This window comes from Kogia breviceps, chromosome 17 (assembly GCF_026419965.1).
Source record: "Kogia breviceps isolate mKogBre1 chromosome 17, mKogBre1 haplotype 1, whole genome shotgun sequence".
Taxonomy (NCBI): Eukaryota; Metazoa; Chordata; class Mammalia; order Artiodactyla; family Physeteridae; genus Kogia; species Kogia breviceps.
Window position 1 is genome coordinate 58,455,170 of NC_081326.1, and position 23,617 is coordinate 58,478,786.

The 23,617-nt window shown below is 41.4% G+C and overlaps 1 protein-coding gene across 6 annotated transcripts in view; it reads right to left on the bottom strand.

Annotated features, from left to right (window-relative positions):
• SAMD12 (sterile alpha motif domain containing 12) overlaps positions 1-23,617 on the bottom strand; it is a 460,454-nt gene that overhangs the window by 222,704 nt on the left and 214,133 nt on the right. For 5 of the 6 annotated variants that reach the window (XR_010837564.1, XR_010837563.1, XR_010837565.1 and 2 more), the window contains exon 4: positions 16,888-17,028. Coding sequence is in view for 3 of the 6 variants with exons in the window: in XM_059043534.2 (XP_058899517.1) it covers positions 16,888-17,028 (141 nt within the window). In the remaining 3 variants the exon portion in view is untranslated. Of the gene's footprint in view, positions 1-16,819; positions 17,029-23,617 lie in introns of those variants that run through there. The other variant, XM_059043529.2, reaches the window with a different exon arrangement.

Consider the following 23,617-nt stretch of genomic DNA (forward strand, 5'->3'; position numbering starts at 1 on the left):
AGAAAACAAAAGGATGACTTAAAGATTAAAATTGTGCCTATTCCATTATGGAGTAACTCGTTAAGCTGTCGGAAACGCAACATTCAAGCCCTTTAAACCCAGTTTTGTCTCCAGACCATTTAAGATACAAAGCAAAACCCCCAAAACCCCAGGTGGAGTCAAAGCCTGTTTGTACTACAGAAGTGAAGATGGCAACGTGTGTTACGAGGGGCAACGTGTGTTTTTTAGCACAGAGCATTTTGCCACAAAGGACGGTTGATTAAGGAGTTTATATCTGTGGTTGTGAGATCACCAGAGAGTCTAAATAAAAGTCTACGGAGGTCAGGTGGGCATCACCGTCCTTTTCTATCCTCTCAGTGAGGTGGAGAACTGCTTTAACTGCACTTGTTTCTTCCTGGAAGAATTCAAGGTGGCATTTACTCCTTTCAGGTGTTCTAGAAAAGCGGATTAGGTCTCCTTAAGAACTAGTGCGTCAGCCTTCTGGAAAGCGAACATGATTCGCTCATGCCAAAAAGACTCTGGTGAGTCTTTTGCAGCTGCCCTACTTGTCCAGTTTCAGGATTCCACTGTTTATCACTGAGTCCTAATACCTAGCCTGACACATAGTAGGTGCTCAACAAAAGTTGTTGAATGAGTGAATGAAGAAGTATGTTCATTCCATTTTCATACCCTAAAGCACCTATTATAACGTGAGACACAGTCTATACTCAGAAGGTAATCTGTCCAAAAATCGGATGGGAAAGATTGGGTAGCATTTACACCTTGCACCGTCCATTAGCATTTTGAAAAGGCAAGTAAAGACACACAGGTGGTTAAAACATTACCTCTGGCACTTTCTTAAGGTCTGAAGGGACTGTGGTGGTGGGTATTCCTCACTTTCCTGCCCTACCACACACAGACACATGTGTGTGCACAGACATACTCAAATATGGAGCCCTCGATGACCTCGACACGAGAAAACAACTCTTTGCACATCTGCTAATCCTGGCTTTGTTTATACAGATTCTATGGGGAGGAGTAATTATTCGTGAGCCTTTTAAACAGACGTTAAGAGACATTTTTCAGTTCATTCTGTGAGCAAATGTGATGAGCCCAAGACCCTGCTAAGAAATTCCAGCCTGAAGAAGGAGATAAATAAATATAAATGAATTCATTTGACTGAGTGACATGTTCATTTAATTAAACCAGAAAATCATCTCTAAAAATGATTGTCCCTGACAAAGAAGCAGAAACTGGTCTTTAATTAATAAATTTCTAACAGTTCTTCTGTGGGCAGAGAGGAGTCTCCAGTGAAAAAGTAAGTGGGTAGTGGGGAGAAGTTGGGGAGAAAAAAAGAGGGAAAGGGAGAGAGGAAGCAGAAAAGCTAATGCATATCTAGAATTTCAGAACTAGAAAGAAAATTACAGGCCATTTATTTACGCCTAAATATATGTCAAATCCTGCCAGATCAAAATTATTATAGTAAAACTCTTTGTGTAACAGAACACATATCCAAGTCTCAGGAGAGGATCAATTAATTTTTAAAAAATACAAAATAATTTTAAGTCAATGAAATTTATTCTGCTATTATTTCATCTCTTCCTCCTTTCCATGGTCTGAATTTTAGGGACACAAATAACAAAAATCAAATTTCCCAATACTTAGAAGAATAAATATCCACATATGTAGCTTATAGTAAACACGATTCATGACAACCAACCAATGTGATAGGAAACGGGATGAACTGAGAAGTATAGTCCAATGCTTCTCATATGTTTTCAGACTCTCCGTTTACTACCCTCATCAATGTTTAATGGTTTTTAGTGCTAAACATCCGTTTCACTTCTCTGGCATAACTTGGAAAGAGTGAGGCTTCAGATGCGTAAATCAAAGCCCCATCACGTCCTACACGGCAGACACTTGAAACCTTTGAGGTCACTGTTAATAAATTTTCTGTGCACTCATTTATGCCAAATCAATTTCAATTAAATCAATTAAAATGGCAACTAGCGAAATTTCACGCCATTGATCTAACAAGATTAAGATTACTCAGGATATCTGGGGGCATCAGGAAAAGCTGGGCTGGCATCTCTGCTTCATGATGATGTCAAGTTGGGAGAGAAACAAATTTGATTTCTTAGTGCCCCCAAATCTCAGGTACGCAGGAGGCGGCTCCCATTCCTAGCAGCCCCGACTAATGGAAAATGGGGGCTGGGCAGTGGTGACTATGTGTCATAAGCAAGCTATTAAGAGAAATCTTTTATTTGAACAGTCTCAAGTGTTAACATTTAGAAATGCATCGGCATCAAGAGTTTTTTATACAAGAAAAAATTGCATCTTTGAAAGAAGAGATACTTCACACAGCAGGCAGGTAGGCTGGAAAGAAAGGGCATTGGTTTTGAAGACAACGAGTTATCTTACCCACTGTGGTGATTAATTTCATGTGTCAACTTGACTGAGCCATGGGGTGCTCAGATATTTGGCAAATGTTACTGTGAGTGTGTCTCTGAGGGTGTTTTGTGGATGAGATTAACATTTGAATAGGCGGACGAATAAAGCAGATTGCCCTCCCCAGTGTGGGTGGGCCTCAACCAATCAGTCAAAGGCTTGCACAGAACAAAAAGGCTGATCCTCCCTCAAGTAAAAGGGAACCTCTCCTGCCTGACTGCCTTGAGTTGCGACATTGGGTTTTTTCCCTGCTTTTGGACTTGAACAGAAACACTTGTTCTTGGGTGTTCAGCCTGCCAGTTTTGGGATTGGAACTATATCATTGGCTCTCCTGGGTCTCCAGCTTGTTGGCTGCAAATCTTGGGGCTTCTTAGCCCCTGTAATCATGTGAGCCAATTCCTTATCATCAATCAGTCAGTCAATCCATATCTCTCTCCCCCTCCCTCTCTGCCCCTGCTTATATATGTACCTCCTATACAATATTATATCTCTATCTCCTATTGGTTATGTTTCTCTGAAGAACCCCGTGCACCCACTTTTTAATTGTGTGGCACTGCAGCTCTCTGGGCCTCAGTTTCTTTATCTGTAGAATGGGGTTCATGATCTTTACCTTGCAAAATTATTGTATGGACTAAATATGGAATTTAAAATGCCAAATGTGCAAATAGGTGCACAATCAATATTAGCTCTAAGGGTTTCCCTTTGTGATAAACTGGTAACCTGTGCCTCTGTACAGAAATTAAAAACAGTATCTAACACTAATATTAGGTATTAATGATTTTGAAAATGGCTGCCAAACGATGAAACCTCCATGATTTCCAATATGAATACCGAAACTGTTCTTGGTGGTTGCCCTGATACCTGCTACGTGCAGGAAATAGTGGAGGCTCTGTGTAAAGTACCTTCTTTGTTGCCCTGTGGGATTGACTGCCCAGGGGAACTTGTTTCATTTCACCTGGGGAACTGTAGATGCGGGATTTCAGTGGTGTTGTCTCCTGAGAACTGCAGATAAAGGGCCACTTTCTTAGACCTTGAGGACCTCACCTGCAAGGTTAGATGAGAGTGTCAGATGGGCTCCATTCCATTTTGGGCTTTACGATGAGATACCCTCATGCACTCCAAGGGCTGAAGCCTCCCTCTGAGTTCACACGGTTACGACAAGCAAACTCATTAAGCCCAAAGGGAGTTCTACTCTGATGTTACAACGGGAATGAGTACCTGGTATACTGTGTGTGCTGAATCCACACAGTGCTGAGCCATGGCCCTCAAGCTTTCATAAGCATAAGAGTCATCTGGGGATGAAGCTGTTTCAAATACTGATGCCTGGGCTCGAGAGCCTAACTTGACAGTTCCAAGGTAAGGTCCAGAAATCTACATTTTGAAGAAGCATGCCCTGAAAATTCTGCTGCCGGGGCGGGGGGTGTCATGGATTTGAGGGGACAGACTGTGGTGCAGAGGAGGGAAGGATGCTACTTTACAATCCTCTCACATTCACTGGGTCTCGATCTACCATCCCAGGTTGCCTGGGCTCTTGAGTTGACTTCTCTCCATCCCCAACTGCCACCACCCTCACTCAGGCTGTCATCATCTGCTGCACAGATTAATGCAGCAACTTCCTGACTGGAGGTCTGGCCCCCCGTTTTTCCTTCTCCAGCGCGTCTTCTCTTCTTTTGATACAAAAATCTGATCCGTATAGTGTCTGGTCCCAAACTCTTCAGTATCTCCCCACTGTCTCTAAATCCCTTAAGGAGAGCAAACAAACAAGGCATTCATATCACCACTGGGTCCCTTTCCAGCCTCACTTCCTGCTGGCTTGCTTCCCTTCTTACTCACTCCCCACCCTCTAATCATACGAGCCATCCTCGTGTTGCTGGAACGCACCAAGCTTCCTTCTCAACCTTGACCTGAGAACAGGCTGTTCCCTTCCCACCGGGACATCTACCCAAGCCCCACTTGCCCTAGTTAATGCCTCTTCCTCTTTTAGACCTCAGCTTCCTGAGGGAGGTTTTCCTGATCCCTCAGGGTCAGGGAATTCCCTCTGCTTACTCACGCCCCAAAGTGTAATTAACATCCCCTTTCACATCACTCATGTTACTATGATTCTTTCTTTGATGAGTGCCTTCCCCATTAAAACACAGAATCCATGTATGTGAGAACCAGGTCTGTCTTGCTTACTGAATTTCAAAACATCCAGTAAAGACAGACACATGGCAGGCACTCAGTAGTAAATCTATGATTTGTTAGTAAATATACTTTAATGGCATGGTATACCTCTCCAAAGCTTTTATCATCTTGGCAATTTTATATTTGCTCTATGATTAAAGAGAAAATAAACACACCCTGCTAACTACAGCACCTAGCTTAGTTCAGAGGGCACTTACTCTTGGAAACTTTCCTGATACATTCCTTCTTTTTCTTTTTTTTTTAACATCTTTATTGGAGTATAGTTGCTTTACAATGTTGCGTTAGTTTCTGCTGTATAACAAAGTGAATCAGCTACACATGAAAGGATGCTCAACATCACTAATCATTAGAGAAATGCAAATCAAAACTACAATGAGGTATCACCTCACACCAGTCAGAATGGCCATCATCAAAAAATCTACAGACAATAAGTGCTGGAGAGGGTGTGGAGAAAAGGGAACCCTCTTGTGCTGTTGGTGGGAATGTAAATTGATACAGCCACTATGGAGAACAGTGTGGAGGTCCCTTAAAAAAAGACATTCCTTCTAAATCAGGTGACCTTCCTACATGATTCTAGAATTCTACATTTACCTCTGTTATTCTTCATGTCTCTTTCACTTGACTTCAAATCAAGGAATGTCACATTCATCCCCGTATCCCTAACACATAGCATATACTGCTGGGTACCTGGTAAAATCTCAATAAACATTTTTTAGATGAATTACTCAATGATTATTGCTATTATAAAGGGATAAAGAAACAAAAAAAGGATATGAAGAATGGAGGGGTTATTTCAGAGATGAAGTGAAGATTTTAATTCTTGGCTGGGCCACTCATAGTATACTGTATGTATGTGGTGCCTTCTAGAATTGACATGCAGAAACTTGGATGCAAGGAGAACCTTGAACATCTACACTATGTAGAACTTTACTCCAGGCACCGAGAATTAGTGGCCCCAAAGAAATAAGCCACATAGAAAGTAGATAATGTACAATCTTAAGGACAGAAATTCTAAAGCACATAGATGGCACATTTCTCTATTTCTTCTTAGAAAAGCCAAAACAGCTCACTGCATCCTTGAAAACGCCTTTGATTTTCTCTCATCAGTTCCACATGCCATTGTCTTACTACAACGGCCTTTCTAAAGGCCCATAGGAGATTTGAATACCATAAAGCCAAGATTCCAGGGTCTAAACATACCCCAAAGAAATGAACCAGTCAGTTGTGGAAAACCCATATATCATCTTTCTTCAGTGCAATATCAGTCATTGAAGATTCTCCAAATCCACAGTCAAACCACAAGGTGACATAACAATGCAATTTCATGGCCATCTTGAATTGTCCAAACAAGAAACATCAAATATATACATATTTTGGGGCTGTGCCACATGGCTTGTGGGATCTTAGTTCCTCAACCAGGGATTGAACCTAGGCCCTCGGCAGTGAAATCATGGAGTCCTAACCACTGGACCGCCAGGGAATTCCCTCAAATACATGTTTAATTTCATTTAGGACATTTAATGAAAAGGCATCAATGGTAAAGAATTTCAAGGTTGGTGATTTCTGCAGAGGCAGACATGAAGCATTTGGAGTCTTTGTGGTTCCCTTATGGGAACTCTTCACCATGCAAAAGATGCCATAAAACATTGAGTTGTGAAGAAGTAATGACAAGGATAATTCCTGATAGAGCATGTACAAATTAGAAGGATGTGTGAACACTTCTACCACACGCTAGTTAGAGGGACCATCGCGATACTCAGAATAAGCAGATTATTTCTCAGCCATGAAGACTGCAACAGGTTAAAGGCAAGGGTTCACTTCAAGCCTCATTTCAAACAAAACACCTTCTTGAATGAACTGGCCACAATGGACTTCAGAATGAAAATGAAATAGGAATGGATGCTACCTAGGGTGTACCTGTCACAATGCTAACTGCTACTAATGAACTGATGTGTGAGCTCAATACTCCCCCAAAGAAGTCTGTGTTTACGAGCTTTATAGATAAAGACCTGTCTTTATCTATAAAGCTCATACCAAGGAGAATTTTTCTGAAGGCTCAAAGACCTGATAAAATCAGAAATATTCCTAGCCGCAAAACCTGTGTAACAGGGTGTGAAGACTTGGAAATGTATTGCGGGTAAAGCCCAAGAAGGTAGCAGGTTGAAGAAATGCTGTCTTGGAGGCAACTGGGAAAGGACATAATCAAATAACGCCGAGTGAAAAAGGGTCAATGAAAGACCCCAGTGACAGAAGAATAATTTGCACACAATCCTATAAAATTATGAATCCAACATCGTCACCTACCATGAGCCCCTGGGCAATTAACTGGGTTTTAGGAGAAAAGGTTCATTCTACAGTCACTTGAAAGTGTCACTCAGGAGAACATTGAAGACTTCAAAATATTAGGCCAGAAAACTCAAGGTAGGTGTGGCTTATATATTTAAGAGCCCTTGCCAAAGGCTTACACATTTAAGAGCCACTGCCATTGTTTTTACTAGTCAATACAAAAAGATCACAGAGGAATAAAAGATACTTTGGGCAATTCTGCTCCTGGATAATGCAAAATGGCTCTGTAGTCCCTCTCGTTTATTACAAATCCATTTAAACATTATACTGCATGCATGTTCTGAGAAGATGACGTTGAAAATGATATACAGCTGGTAAATAAGAGAAAAGGGCAATAATTACATTTAAATCAGCAAAATACATTTAAACAGAGGATCCACTCTCTGTGGGATGCTGTACTAGGAGGAAGGAGAGCACAGCAAAATCAGAAGACAGCTGTGGTTGCCCATGATCTGCAGGGGAGACAAAGAGACTGCGTGCCCCCATGCTCTTGGACAAGCTTCTCCTCCCGCCTCACGCCAGCTCAGGTCCATCTGTCAAAACTTGTATCCCTCAAGATCTAGTTCATGAGCTCCAGCTTCAGCAAGTTTTCCTTCCCAGTCTCCCCCACCCCATTCCCAGATGAGGTTAAGTTCCAGTTCTGTGCCACCACTCTACACCAACGCATCTCTACCACGGCACTGATATCCTATCCCTACTGCTAGATTGGGTTGGGTGTTCCTTTTTATCCCTAGTACCTACCACAGAGCCTGTTACTCACTGGATGGAAGAACAAATAGATACTCAACAGACACTGTGTCATGAACAGACGATTAGTGTGAACACAGAGTGTTTTGTGAGGAAGAAGAGGGAATGATTGGTTCTGCCTGAGAGATAAGGTAAGGCTTTTCAGAAGAGGTCATATCTCACCACGGCTTGGTCCTTTCATGAGTTTTATTATACCATACTCATAACAGCTCTGTAAAATAGATCCTATCCCCATTTTTACAGCTAAGGAATCTTAATCTCGGACAAGTAACTTGCCCAAAGTTAATACATCTATGAAATGGCTTAGAATGGATTTCTATGGGGTGCTAAAGCATTTGGATTTCATTCCGTAGGCAACTGGGAGCCATCAAATGCTTTTAGGAGGGAAATAACATTGTCAGAAGTATATTTAAATTAACTCTGGCAATAGAAGTGGGAAGTTAATTAAAGGAGAGTGAATGGGTCAGAGCAGAGACTGGAGATCAAATAATAACTAGTAGGTTATTCTAATGGCCTAGGAAGGAGCCAAAGAGGGATGATTTAACACAGTGGCAAGGAGGCGGATGAGATAGGCAACGACCGGAAAGCCATTTTACAAGCAGGATTCAGAGGGTTTGGTCACTGATTACACATGAGTTGGGTGGGGAAAGGAGTGACTCTAAGCCTTCTTCATTTGGGTGATGGTGTGAGGAAGGCATTAATAACCTGGAGAAGCAACACAGGGAGAAGAATTGGCTGGGGAGATGGTGAGAAAGACGATGGGGGTGACTTTGGATATTTTAAATTTGAGATGTCAGTGGAATATTCAGAGGTTCACATCTTTTAAGCTTCATAGAGGTCTAAGATGTATTTGAAAGTAACTTTGAAGTAGGGGATGGTTAAAGAGCCGGGAGTGGGTGAAACTCTTCAGAGAGCGTGCAAAATGAGAAGAGCTGAGAGGACCCATCCGCAGGGGGCATCAACATTTGCGGAGTGGTAGAGGAAGGCGGCAAGCCACCTGCCCGAGGAGGAGCCACTAGAAACAGAAGGGGAGAACCAAGAGTCATTATCACGCTCATGGAAGAGATGAACACCAAGGAGGAAAAGCTTAAGGCTATCCATTGTTGAAGCAGAAAAGCCAAGTATGAAGAGAACTGACATGTGAGCATCAGAGTTGTAACGCCAGTGGCACAGCTGAATAAAAGATGTGGAGGAGCCTGGAAATTAAATAGTGTAATTTGAGAGATACTAGAAAGGGCCATCAGACATACCTCATGAACACATAAGAGGGAATCTGACTGGCTCATGTTTTCTCTCCCAGGAGCTGCAAATATTATCAGATTTTTCTCCTCAGAAAAGAGACAAAGGAAGCGTTTCTCAATGACAATTGGAGAAAACCATATCCTACTGTCTGTACCTTGATGCTAGAATTTTTTAATCGAATTAATGAGTGAACTGTAAACACACTTGACCTAAACTTACCTTGAGACAATTTATTAGAAACTCCCAGGAAAGCAGGGCCCTCTTAAAATAATGGTGGCTCTACGAAGTGCTAGGTAGGACATCTGCAAAGATGCAGTGATTTTCAGAAAATCTCCAGTATTTTTATATGTATTAAAGCCAGTCTCTAATGCTGTTATTCTATTTTTATTATCCTAAGAATACTGGCCTGGCAGTTTCTTATGAAGTTTAATGTATAGTTATGATTCATCCCAGCAATCCCACTTCTAGGTGCTCAGCTAATGAATGAAAACTGATGTTTATACAAAACCTGTATGTCAATGCTTCTAGCTAGTGTTATTAGTAGTTGCCAAAATTGGAAACAACCCAGACGTCCTTCAACTGGGGAACAGATAAACTGTCGTATATCAAACCAATTCAATACTAAACAGTGAGCATGAATGAACAAGTGACACACACCCTCAGCTTCAGTAAGTCTCAATGCATCATAGCAAGTGAAAGCAGCAAGACTTCATGATTCCCTTTAAATGACATTTTGGAAAAGGCAAAACTAAAGGAACAGAAAACATATCGGTGGCTTCCAGAGGCTGGAGGTAATGAGAGGGGTTGACAACAAAAGGGTACCAGGGAGAGTAGTTTTTGGAGTTATGGAACTGTTATATCTTGACCATGGTGGTGGTTATACAACTGTATGCATTTGTTAAAACTTGCAGAACTGTACACTAAAAATAGTGAATTTTACTGTCTGTAAATTATACCTTAATAAAAACAATGAGAAAAAAAGAATACCAGCCTGGGAATTAAGAGACTGGGATCTAGCTTCAGTTATGCCACTGACTAGCTGTGTAACCACAGACTACCCTCTAACCTTCTTTGGGTCTTGGTGCCCAAAACTGTAAAGTGAGATTGGAAACTTTCTCAAAGAGTCTATTGCTGTGTTCTACAAAGACTTCCTTCTTTAAGCAAGGTGGTGGACCAGATGGCCTATTTCAATTCAGATGGCCTACTTCAGTTGCTAAAGTATCATTGTGAGGGTGACTGGACTAAAATACTCAATCTGTACACATGGTTCTGAAAAGCCTTCTTGGATTAGAAAATAGTGTTTCTAATTTGTGTCGTGGAGCTTTGGAAAAGTCCATCTGGTCATGTAATTCTCAACTAAAATTTGACACATATATTTGGACAATGTGGAAACAGCCGTTCGGGAAACACTAATGTTTAATGAGCTATAACTGGCCTTGGTAAACAATCATACTCTTCCTTTTCTCATTTTGTAGGCACGAATTTAAAAAGGCCTTTGAAGATGGCAGCATTTACTATCTTCATTTGCCTTACCCTCCAGTTGGAACATTGTTTTCTACTGCTTACATGTACCCAACCCTCAGAGTTACTATTACATTTTTACACTATCCATGCATTTGTAGCCAAGAAAGACACTGAAAACGACACCCCAGGAGTGGTTCCATACAATAGTGTCCCTGGGGTTGAGGGAAGAGTATACAGCTCAAAAGGGAAGATACTAATAAGAATAAAACAATAATCTTGATGATGATGACAAAAAGTTTACATTTTTGACCCTGTGAAGCAAGGGTCCACAAACTATGGACTAAAAATTGTGTTTGTAAATAAAGTTTTATTGGTACACTACTATGCCAATTCATTTAAGATTGTCTGTGGTTGTTCTCCCATGATGCGGTGGTTACAACAGACACTCTATGGCCTACACTAAAATCCTTACTATCTAGCTTTTTATAGAATAAGTCTGCCAACCCACTTTCACAGAGTATGCCATGAACTATGCTATATAGTTTCCACATAAAATCTCGTGTAATCATCACATCATTGCTATGAAATAGGAATTCCTCATTTGACAGATCAGAGGTGATGAAGTGTAATGGATAAAAGTTTGCTGTGAAGTCAGACAGACCTGTACTATGCTTTTTTTACTAGTTGTCTGATATTGGGTCTGTTAATTAAATTCTCCATCCTCAGTTTCCCCATATGTAAACTGAGGCTAACAACACTACTGATTATGGTAAATGTCAGGAGTTGATGTGAAAATTAGTGCACTGCTTTGCATACAGTAAACATTTTATACTCACTAGCTATATGAGAAATAGCTTTCAGTATCCCTGGGTGTTTTTCTTCCTAGAAATATCCAGTATTAAAGAGGTAAGGATGCCCCGCGTATGCTTGATTACGGATTAATTTGACAGACGCCAAAATAATTTGCATCACTTCTGTGTGTTACATAAGGCAACTTTTTCCCGTGTCTCTCATGAAACTAAGCCGAAGTAAAGTATAATAATGACGTTTCCAGCTCTGTACTGCATTTCCCAAAAGATAGCTGGAGGTACCCTGACACGGCTAAGTTTCCGGCAGGAATGTGCAAGCAAGTAAGATCACCAGATGGATATCCTGGCCACTCCAGAGACAGGACACAGAAGACCAAAAGGCTGAATGAAGGAAGAACTACCTCAAAGGCACCAAAGGGAATCACAGTAAAGCAGGGCTAAACACTGATTATGTTGCTTGCAAATGTCAGGTAGCTACAGGGCCACTGTGAATAAAGGCAGGGAAATCAGAGGCCAGCATTTTAGCTGAAGGACAGTTCTGGCTTTAGATAATGAGCTGTTTCAGGAATTTTTGTCATGATTCATTGATAGTGCTTATCTATTTACTATGAATCCACCATAAACATTTTTTTGAACACCTTATAGTTTTTGTCTTTGGTCGGTATCCAGAAGGAGGAGAGCAAGAAAAAGGAGGGCAGAGACTTCACCTTCCCTGTGTTCAGATAACCCATCGTGGCTGGCTAGAGCTCTCCTAGTCCATTTGTGACTATCTTGGCCATATTACTGTCATCGGGCTCCTGGCAGCTGAGTGACAATGACTGGTGTAGAATGAAAAGCTTAAGACAAGCTTTAAAACATCAATTAAAAGTTGGAAAATTAGACTTAATTATCTATTAGCTTATTTCTTCTAGAAATGCAGTAGAATGAGCTTTCAGATGGGTGTATCTAATTTGGAGGTCTGATTACAAACTGAGATAACTGATTTGATGTGTGTATAATTTCTACAACCAAAAGAATGTTGTTTCCTTGAGAGGAGATTTTCAGAGTTCATTTGTTTCATTTTGGAGTTGATTTCCAAGTTTGTGGTAGGTTCTTCTGAACGCCTCTAGTGGGGATAAATAAGACTTCATCCTTTGAGGATGGGGTTCCTCTTTGGAAATGGCAGCCTGATATTTAGCTTTAGACCTTGTAAATAAAGTGGGTAATCAAGCGTGGAGAAACATGGTGGGTCCAAGATGAAGATTGGAAAAAACAAATAACCCAATTAAAAAATGAGTAAAGGATCTGAATAGATGTTTACCCACAGAAGATACAAAATGGTCAATAAGCACTTGAAAAGGTGTTAAACATCATTAGCCATCAGGGAAATGAAAATCAAAATCACAGCGACATACCACTTTACACATATTAGAATGGTTATAATAAAAAAGACAGACAATAACAAGTGTTGGCAAGGATGTGGAGAAATTGAGACCCTCATACACTGCTTGTGGGAATATAAAATGGTACAGCTGCCGTGGAAAACTGTCTGGCAGCTCCTGTAACTTACACTGGGAGTTACCATATGACTCAGTAATTCCACGCCCAGGTATATAACCAAGAGAAATGAAAACAGGTCCACACAAAAACGTACATTCAAAATAGCATTATTAATAATAACCAAGATTCAGAAACAATACAAATGTCTAACTGAAGAATGGATAAATAAAATGTGGTACATTCATATGATGAAATACAATTTGGCAAGAAAAAGAAATGAAATACTGATACATGCTTACAACATGAGTAAACCTTAGAACCATTATTCTAAGTGAAAATAGCCAATTGCAAAATACACATATTGAATGATTCCATTCATAGGAAATGTCTAGAAGAGGTGAATAGACAGAAAGTAGATTAGTGGTTTCTAAGGGCTGGTAGTTGGTGGGGGGGGCTTGGGAGGAAATGGGGAATGATTGTTAATGGGTACCGGGTTTCCTTTTGGGGGTGATGAAAATGTTTTAAAATTAATTGCGGTGACGGTTGCACAACTCTGTGACAATACTAAAAATCACTAAATTTACACTTTGAGGAAACTGTATATTCTGTGAATTATTGCTCAATAAATGATATAAAAATAAGGCTTTCATATAAATTAATGAGGTTGATTTAATTCTGTGGCTTCTATTCCTGATAGCTAACTATGTTCTGTACTTACTGTCACACTGCACTGAGTGATGTATATATTTGAGCTCGTTTAACTCTTACAGCATCCCTATGAGGTGAGTAGGTTTGCAGATCTCACTTTTCAGAGAACAGGAAACTGGAACACAGACAGATTAAGTAACTTCCCTGAAATAATACAGCAGTAAGTGTTGGGGCCGAGATTTAAAATTCAGGCCTGTCTGATGCTAAAATTCATTCTTTCTCCTTATTTCTTTTAAAACATTTTACTCTTTTAAATAGTTAACACACACATATTTCAAGACACAAAGTGACTTAAAAAGCATATGTCCTCTACCCATCTTCTTCTCAGTCCCATAGGTATAGTTTGTATTAGCTTCTTGTGCATCAGCATTTTCTTATGTAAACAAAGCACATGCAGATATACATTACCATTTCTCCCTCTCTCATTCGCAAATGCAGTATACTCTCTACCTTGTTCTGCACCTTGTTTTTTCCACTTCACCTGGCATCTCAGAGATCCTTCCATATTACTATTCTTCATTCTTGTGTTTATAACTTCCAAGTATACTCCAGTGCCTGGATGTACCATAACTCATTTAGCTGGTCTCCTAATGATGGACACTTAGATTCTTCCTAAACTTTTGCAATTCAGTTAAAGCTTTGAAATTGCCTCCCAAAGTAAGAAGGAAACACGTAAGAAATACAATCATTTGTGAAATAAGTCCCTTTCCTCAAAAACTGGCTACTTTGAAGGCAACAACCCTCATTTAAATGTGTTAGTTGGAAAATATTTCTTAAGAACAAATACAATTTAATTGCATTACACCAGAGTCACAGTCCTATGTGAGCTGGGAAAGAAAATGTATCTCTAGAGACTGGAGGGGTGAGTTACACTCTTTAAGGGGAAAGCTCATGGATTTCTGAAAACTAAGTAACATTCTAAGACACTTGTTTGTACTTATTTAGCATATTATTTCCACTGATTAATATTTTCTGAGATGAGGAATCAAATATTCAATGCCGAATCACATATCACCCCCCTGGTACCTTTCCATATAATATGTATGTTAAGCCATTCAGTTCACTTAGGTGGAACGGAGTTACAATTCTTATAATAGCAAACTTAGACCCCAAACATTTTAAGGCCACTCCAGCTGTCTTCAGAACTTCTATTATCAGTCACAACAACTTGTCAATTTTTGTTTCACGTTTTTAAAAAAGAAACCATCACTTCAGTAAGGCAACAGATTTTCAAAAGCTGTCTGACATGAAATGAGTTTGAACATTAACATGGAAAGGACAAGCGATGAAAAACGGTAGTATGAGTGCAGACAAAATATCCAAGAGCTAGAGAACGTGATCTCTTCTAAAGGGAATGGAATGAAAGAGTTCTAAAGGCACAGCTTTTCAAAGCTAAAGAAAATGACAACAACTGAATTGAAAAGGCTGAACTTAGCATTATCTTCCCAAAACACAAACAAACATATATTTAGCTTAATAGAGTTGAGTACTTTCTCAGGAAAAATCTTATATATTATGAATCTAGGGCAATGAAAGCTGTAGAAGATGATTTTGCAAAGCAAACACACTGCAGGCTGACAGTAGCAGAGGGAAAAAAAAAAGTTTAAGGTGCATGGGATGGGTTCAGGTCTCATTCTATATATCACCATGGGAGGAAAACAAAAGAGCTAAGGAAACTCCAGACGTTAAATAGAACAGGGCAGAAAGACGCTTGTGACGGAAGCTTAAAAAACGTGAATGCATTTTCTGATTATAACCGTAATATGGATTTATAGTAGAAGATTTGGAAAATTTAGAAAAATATAAAGAAAACAGTTAAAATCACCCACAATCTCACCACCCAAAGAGAACCATTATCAAAATACTGGCAAAACCATTTGCATCCCCTTTTCTGTGTGCATATAAAACTACGTTCTTTTTACAAAATTGGGCTCATATTATAAATAACATTTTACACATGGCCTTTCCCCCCTACTTCCTATTACTTCTTGAGTACTTTCCCATGTTGTCATGTATTCCTTGAAGATATAATTCCAACGACTATATTATATTGTATCTTCCGAATTCAAATAGAATTATCTCATTCTCTCCATATTGCTGAACATCTAGGTTGTTTCTAATTTTTCAGTTTTATAAATAGCACCACAATGGACATTCTTGTGATAAACCTTTGAATTTCTGTTTACTTCTTAAAAGAACTTAACAGTATATCAGTACGTCAGATTCACATTTAAGTCACTCAGTGTACCTGTACCTGTGAATTTACCATTGGAAGTCTCTGGAGACCAATGCAAACAATGTATATCAAATAAACAATATATTTTCATATCACATATTTTCATATCACTCGAAGTGGACTGTTCCTTCTGGAACAGTCATATTTCAGGCAGTACATTACCTCCTCCAGGCAAATAGACTATTAATTGGTTAATCTAAATGCAATAACATGAAATTTGGCTGATCCGGATTTCTCCAATATCAGTATGCATGCAATTAACAATAGTCTGCAGATTGAAAAATACCCAAGGCTCTCAAAAATATATATTTTATCATCCTTTCATTTAAAATGGTACACAATGGGCATTAAAATAAAACAAATAAAGGGTTATAGTTAATGGAGGTTGACAGCAACCAAATCTTACCTGGACATATAACTTATAGTGTAACTTAAGGTTTTCTTCAAGATCCAGGTTTATTCTGTCACTTCCAGTTATAGGGCTTTTAAGTGATTTCAACATATTGAAATTATTAATGATTCTTGTTTAGAACTATATGGTTGTAATACTGTAGTTTTAAATTCCCTATAATCTATTTAAAAAAGATTCTATTTTTAAGATGATAAATAGGGTTCTCAAAATTTCTAGAGAGAGAGTGTGTGTAAACATATATATGTACGTATATATATATATATATATATATATATACACACACACACAGACACATACCTCTAAAATGTTTTTCTCTCAGTAAAAAGCGAAGTAAAGCAAAACGCAACAAAAAAATCCCATTATACCATGGCCATTTGAACTATGGAATCACTCAAATTCCAAGGTCCCCTCAAAACTGGTAGTCAGACTAAAATAGCTGGGGCTGCACTGTACAGTTGTGCAGGCTGCACACTGTACAACTCTAGGTGGTGCAGTCGTATACTGATCTATGTAACTGGTACTCTGCGGGTTGTGCAGTGCACAACCTATATAGCTAGCTGTATGTGATGACCTTGAAATTAGCTCAGATAATTCTGTTTGCTTATCCATTACTTATCTGTACATCCTTCCCCCTAGTGAGCTAAGAAAAAGAGAGGTTTTAGGAGGGAAGTGGCCTTTAAATCTATATACTTTTTTTTTTTAATGAAAGAAAATTCTGCAAAAAACCAAAACAAAACAAGCCAGTTTTTCCCTGGCTCCCTTCTGTCACGACGGTAAGGGTTTCTTTCCTCCCATCTCCCCTTCCATCCACCCACTAGGCAGCAGCGGGATACCTTGTGTGAGTAACTGTAGGTTTCTGACTTCTTCTCGCACCTTCAGCTGGAGCACCTGTTGTAAGATGTGCTGCCGGAGGCTCTCCTGGGCAATCCCCATCCGCTCAAGCTTTTTGTCTGTAAGTCTCAGCAGGGCTCGCCCTGCAGGGTTTCAAGAAATAAGAGGAAAAGCAAATGAACAATGGCTGGAAAAGGATTTCCATCTTCCTCTGGGCTGATCCTGCCATAACAGAAGTTTCCGTCTAAACACAGACACTTTAGAATAGAGGGTTCTCCATTATGCCTGCTGACTGGAATGGATAGGCAGGATGGAAGAAATCCACAACTTTAAAAAAAGAACTTCAACTTTTATCTAATATTGGCAATCCCCAACTGACTCACACATTGAGTTAAATAAATCAGCAACATTTTAACCTGGGTATTTGGGTCACAGATTGCATGTTTCCATAGAAACAATGCTCTCTGTTGGGTGATGGGTTCTGAGGCTCGCCCATAAGAGCCCATGTCACTGATAAGCCAGCTGAAGTCTTAGATGCTCTAACTGTGGTTATAGATAAACTCTGGCAGTGTTTAACCAGGTTACGATAATGTTTCTGTGAAACATGCATTTGAAGGTCCAGTTTTAATCGGCAGGCGCCCACCTCCCCTGCTGCACCCCTGGTGCTAGGCTGGAGTTCCATCTTTGGCTGGTGGGAGCTACGCCTTAACCCAATCACTGGCCTAAGGCAAAAGTTCCAGCAGGACTGAGCGTGGGCAAAAACAAGGAGCCTCCGGTGCAAGTGCCCTCAGAACAGACACGCTGGGCCCTGGGCAGCCTGGCATAGTTTCCTTTCAACCTCTTTCTTTTCCTGGGTGGTGGCGGGGCGTGGGGTGGTCTGCATGCTTCCCTTGCTACTGTGGTTTCCATGAAATTCCCGAATTCTCTCTACTCTGTGCTTGACCTGCACAAGAAATAAAGAGAATAGCACGGCCCTGTACTCTCCCTCCAACACCCCTAGTCACCAGACCTGCAGGTCTTTTTTCATTTTAATTGATGACGAACAGACAGAGTCCACTAGTGATCAATGGTAAGTCTTAGGGTATACTATGATATATGCTTCAGGAACTAAATTCTCTACCTCCTCAAAAAATAAACTCAACAGCCAGAAGGTGAGGTTAATGGACATTTTAATCTGAGGAACAGGGAAGCCTGTGTGGCCTCTGAGTAGAGACAGGTGAACAGGGAGAACCAGTTAAGAGCAACCCATGCTGTGCATACTTCTCTTTTACCTCCCTTTAAGCTTTGCTAAATGCATCAGTCAGCATAAGTTACGGTCCCTGTTGCCGTAACAAGCAACCCCGAAATATCAGTGGCTACAACACAGTTTATTTCCTGCTTATTCTACAGGTCCACTGCAAGTCCATCCATTTTGAACATTGTTGATGATTGTACCAGAGGGAAAAGAGAGGTGCTGGAAGGTCTCATAGTATCAACGAAATGCTCAGCCTAGAGTCATTTATAAACTTTTGGCCAGAACTAATCACATGAACTTTCCCACCCGCCAAGGGTCCACACATGAACTGTGCTTCCATCACGTGCCAGGAAGGTGGTGGGGGGGGAAGAGATATATTTGATGGGCAGCACTGATGAGAACCACACCAATGTCGATTTGGCTCTGGACCGGTGCCTGGCGAGGAAGTGAGTGCAGGGAGCTGTGGAGGTGGGTGGTAGTCTGAAGCTTCAGTCAAATTTGCATGTGGAAGAGGAAAAAGAGGCGGGGGAAGGGGAACCTGCGGTAGCTTGGCAACAGTGGGCAGATCATGGTGGCCATGAGAAAGGAAGCACAGGACACACATAGACTCAAGTAGTTCTGACTGTCTTCTGCGATAGGCAGGATGATGCTCTTTCTGCCGAAGACGTCCACATCCTCAACTCAGGAACCTGTGAGTTTGTTACCTTATATGACAAAAGGGACGCTGCAAGTGTGATTTTATTAAGGATCTTGAGATGGGAGAGTACTGGCATTACTCAGGCGGGTCCAATCGAATCACATGGGTCCTTATAAGTGAAAGAGCAACACAGGAGAGCCAAAGAGGGGAGAGATGTGTCAGTGGAAGCAGACATTGGAGAGATGCAACAACAAACCAAGGAAGGCAGGCTTCAACAAGGTGGAAAAGACAAGGATATGGATTCTCTCCCACACCCTCCAGGAGGAATGCAGCTCTACCTTGATTTTTGCCCCATAGGACCCATTTTAGACTTCTGATTCCCTACAACTGTAAGATAATAAATTTGTGTTGTTTTAAGCCACCAATTCTGTGGTAATTTGTTACAGCAGCAATTGGCCTTGCAACTGGAACTTAACATGTTTTTAAGAAGTCAACTGAGGGACTTCCCTGGTGATCCAGTGGTTAAGAATCCACCTTCCAGTGCAGGGGATGTGGGTTCAATCCCTGGTCGGGGAACTAAGAACCCATATGCCGTGGGGCAACTAAGCCTGTGTGCTGCAACTACTGAGCCCACGCGCCACAACTAGAGAGAAGCCCACGCACAGCAATGAATGATGTCCCATCCGCAACAAAGATCCTGTGTGCTGCAACTAAGACCTGACATAGCCAAATAAACAAACAAATATATATATATATATAAAGTCAACTGATGGCTTCAGATTTCCTTTGCTATCCCTTTCCTAATTTCTGGGCACTGGCATACTCAAAGGTGCAGAGCTGAGGAGTGGTGAGTCTGAGTCCCAGGTTTCCGGACAGCCCTGCCTTCAAGTATTCTGCTGTCAGACCTTGATCCTGAAGTGATGTTCGGAAAACACTGAATGGGACTTGGGTATCATTTATGTGGATAATTGGTCTCCAAATAGCAGATATTTAGCTCTTTATATAGGCCCTCAACTCAACAACAAATACTGCAAAAACCCATGAAATTCAGACTATCTAATTCTCTTCCTCCTCCCCTTTCTGGTCCTATTTGGGCTGTGGTTTTACAAACTGGGACAATCAGCAGCCAGAGTTGCTGACGTGTTGGTAAGATACTTGGGAGCTTTGGTGCCGAGAGGTTGGCTGGTCCATCATTAGTGCTCAGAGGGAGGGTTTTATTCCAGCATGCATGGTTCAATTTCTTTGCAGACAAAGAAGCAAAGATGTCTCCTTCCCCCAAGAACCTCCAGCTTCAACTGTTCCATCAATGTATCTGACTGATCAAAATGTGGATACATAAGCCCTATCAGAATTTTATCTCCTACTTGGGTTAATAGCATCAGCTCTGAATGCACAAGTAACAAAACTCTACCAGTTAAAAAAGTTTGTGCATTTCACACTGTGTGGTACAAACAATTGTACCTATCAACATTTCACCTCTTATAGGCTTGACTGTTCAAGTTGTTTCAGCCCTGAGACTAAAGATGTTCTTGCTGTTATTTTCATTATTTCCATTGATAGAAAGGAAAATTGAGAAAACTTAAAGAATACTGAAAACATGAGAGCTTTTCCTAATTCTTACTGCTACACCTTTAGGTGTGCTTTATCTTCAGCAGTAAGAAAATAGAAGTCTTGGGAGAAAGATTAAGGGAAATTATATAAAAGAATTTCCTGATAAAACAACTTCTAGAAAAGATCGTGATCTGTACACCAAGGAATTTATGAACAAAATCTGATCTGCTGCCTTTCTTGGATGGTTTCTACAGAGCCATTTAAGTCTGTGGTTCTGAAAACTCTTCACAAACAGTAGATCATTTACAGGAGCAAACGTCCTAGCCATCTCCTAACCCACCATCCCCTGCTGACCACAAAATAAAGACCGTCCAAACAAGTGTGGGTCAGGGAGGTGATAAGCAGTCACTTATCAATTGCATCTTTTTTTTTCCAATTTATATTGTAACTTTTTGTTGCTTATCATAAAAATCCAATTGTTAATTCAACAAACACTTTTTTTTTTTTTTTTTTCCTTTTTTTTTTTTTTTTGCGGTACGCGGGCCTCTCACCGCTGCGGCCTCTCCCGTTGCGGAGCACAGGCTCCGGACGTGCAGGCTCAGCGGCCATGGCTCACGGGTCCAGCCGCTCCGCGGCATGTGGGATCTTCCCGGACCGGGGCACGAACCCGCATCCCCTGCATCGGCAGGCGGATTCTCAACCACTGCGCCGCCAGGGAAGCCCAACAAACACTTTTTGAGCATTATGTCTTGTCACTTTGTTATTTATGCTGGGGATAATGAGGAACAAGCCAGGGTCACTCCCGGAGCTTTCAGACTGATAAGGAAGGCAGTTAACGATCAATGCTTGTAGGTATGTGATGAGTCCATCCGAAGAAAGAGCAAACACGGGAGCCCAGAACTGGGTGAGCTAAACTAGTCTGGATATCAAGGAGCTGTCAGGGAGTAAAGGATATTTAACCCGGGACTTAGGGAACAAGTAAGAGTTAGACCAAGACTGCGGGATAAAGCCAAGATTTTGTTTAGAGTCCAGTAACCATGTAGATGGAGGAGGCTGCTATGGTAGGCAGAAAATAGAGGAGTGCTATTATGGCTTTTACATTCCTGCCTTTTCTCACACAAGTGTCTTGAATGACCACCTGCCTCTGCGGTCAGCTGCCCTACACAGGGAGGGATCAAGGGGACAAATGTCACCCCAATCTCAAAAAAGAAGCACTGGGACTGGTGGTCCAGTGGTTAAGACTCTGTGCCTCCACTGCAGGGGGCACCGGTTCAGTCCCTGGTCAGGGAAGATCCCACATGCCTCGGGGTGCAGCCAAAAAAAAAAAAGAAGCACCAACTAAATTTCCCGATACTCCAAACTGGTTCTAGATGGCATTTCGGTGACCAGGCTGCTGGGCCCTTCACAGACTCACAGATTGCTGGAGTTGGCAGAAGCTTAAAGTCCTCCATATTGATCATAGCCAGGCCTTCTACTTCTTTCCTTTATTAGGTATTTACCGGGCACCATTATATGCCTGACCCTACTATGGGTATTGGAGCTATAGAGATGAGTAGTATCTTCTGCCTTGGTGGAGCTCCCCATTTGTGTGAAAAAGGCAGACAACACACAAAGAAACCGATATATAGGGGTAGACATCCTTCCTACTGGAAGGATGGTGCTGTTGTAGTTCGGGTGGTGAGAAAAGGCCTCTCTGAAGAGGCGACCCTGGAACACACAGAAGTGTCAAAAAGGCAATGAGAGGAGTGGCAGGAAGGCTCGTGTGACTAGGGCAAAGTAGGCAAGATAAGTATGTAGGAAGTGCGGTCCAAGAGAAGGCAGGGGCCAGATCATACAGGGCCTCCTAGGCCTTGGTGAAGACTTTGGATTTTATTCTAAATGGGGAATGTTTTGAGCAAGGGATGACTTGGGCATAATCTCATGTGTGAAAAGAATCCCTCTGGTCAGTCAGTATGTGGGGAACGAACTGGGGGGTGGAGAGTAAGCGTAGCAGTGATGGGAAGAGTCGGTCCACGGCCAGGGCAGTCAAAACGGGAAGCGAGGGCGCCCTGCACTAGGGTGGAGGTGAAGACGTAGTGAGAAGTAGTAGAATTCTGAATTACAACACCTAGAAGTGGGGCATGAAAGAATGGCAGACATCAGAGATGACTCAGGCTTTCAAGCTGGGGGCACCATTTCAGGGCAGGAAGTTGAGTCACTGCTCCAAGACAGGATGTACCAGAGGGAGGAAATCATGGTAGTATTAGTGCTATTTTTTTTTCTTTTTCTTTTGAGAGCACCTGGGATGCAGAGAAGTAGTAAAAAGTATGGAATTAAACATGGCCTTCTTTCCTCCCCAGTGTTTTCATTCGTTCAGTACTCTCCTCAAATCCCAAAGCTCTAAGTTGACTGGGGTAAGGTGAGCACAGGTATATCGTGATGGAATTTAGAGAAATCAGAGGGACCTCTTATGACCTAAGGTCCGTATTGCTTAACCCCAACAGTTGTCTTGGGTGCTAAAACTGTTTCCCAGGACTCCTTGTAGAAATCCAAGACAGGGAATATTCCAAGAGGAGGGTCACCCAGCAGAAACACGGATCTGACGCTCTGCTAGCAATCCTGGAAATAAGAATTTTGCTGCAATTGAAGCGTGAGCGTGTACACAAAAGCTTTACTGCACGTGGTCTAATACAGTGCCAGCTCCATAAGAATAAGTATCCTTCCTGTCAGGTTCTCCACTGTCACGGGTTCCCTATTGACGCCCACGTGCTCGTGCACAATAAATATTTATTGAACGGACAGACTTAGAGCCACTAAATGAATGTTGTTTTCTTTACTCACGACTGAGGATCTCAGGGTTGTTAAATTAGCGGCTTTTCTGCTTCAAGAGACTTGATTGGACACTGACTCATACCGACAATGAGAAATTGAATGTAACAGGAAGGAGGTGGCATTTTGTTGGTGTCGAACACAGGAACACCTGCCAAGTTGAACGGAATAGAGAACTTGAGACTAAATGACCACTTCACCTTCCTACAGGCTTAAAGAAAGACAAATGTCTTGTTCTGCTTTGGAACAAGCACCAAGTGAGACCATAAGCTTTGCTGAGCAGATGGGCAGCGAGAACAGGTAACTGACGACAGACTTAGGGAGCAGTGTGTTAGCTTCCCACAGGTGCCTGATCACGTTACAAATACAGGGGTTCCAAACAACAGAAATTTACTCCTCTTGGTTCTAGAAGGCAGAGTTTAACACCGGCGTCAATGGGCTGAAATTAAGACGTCAGCAGGACCACACCCCCTCTGGAGGCTGCAGGGGAAAATTCGTTCTT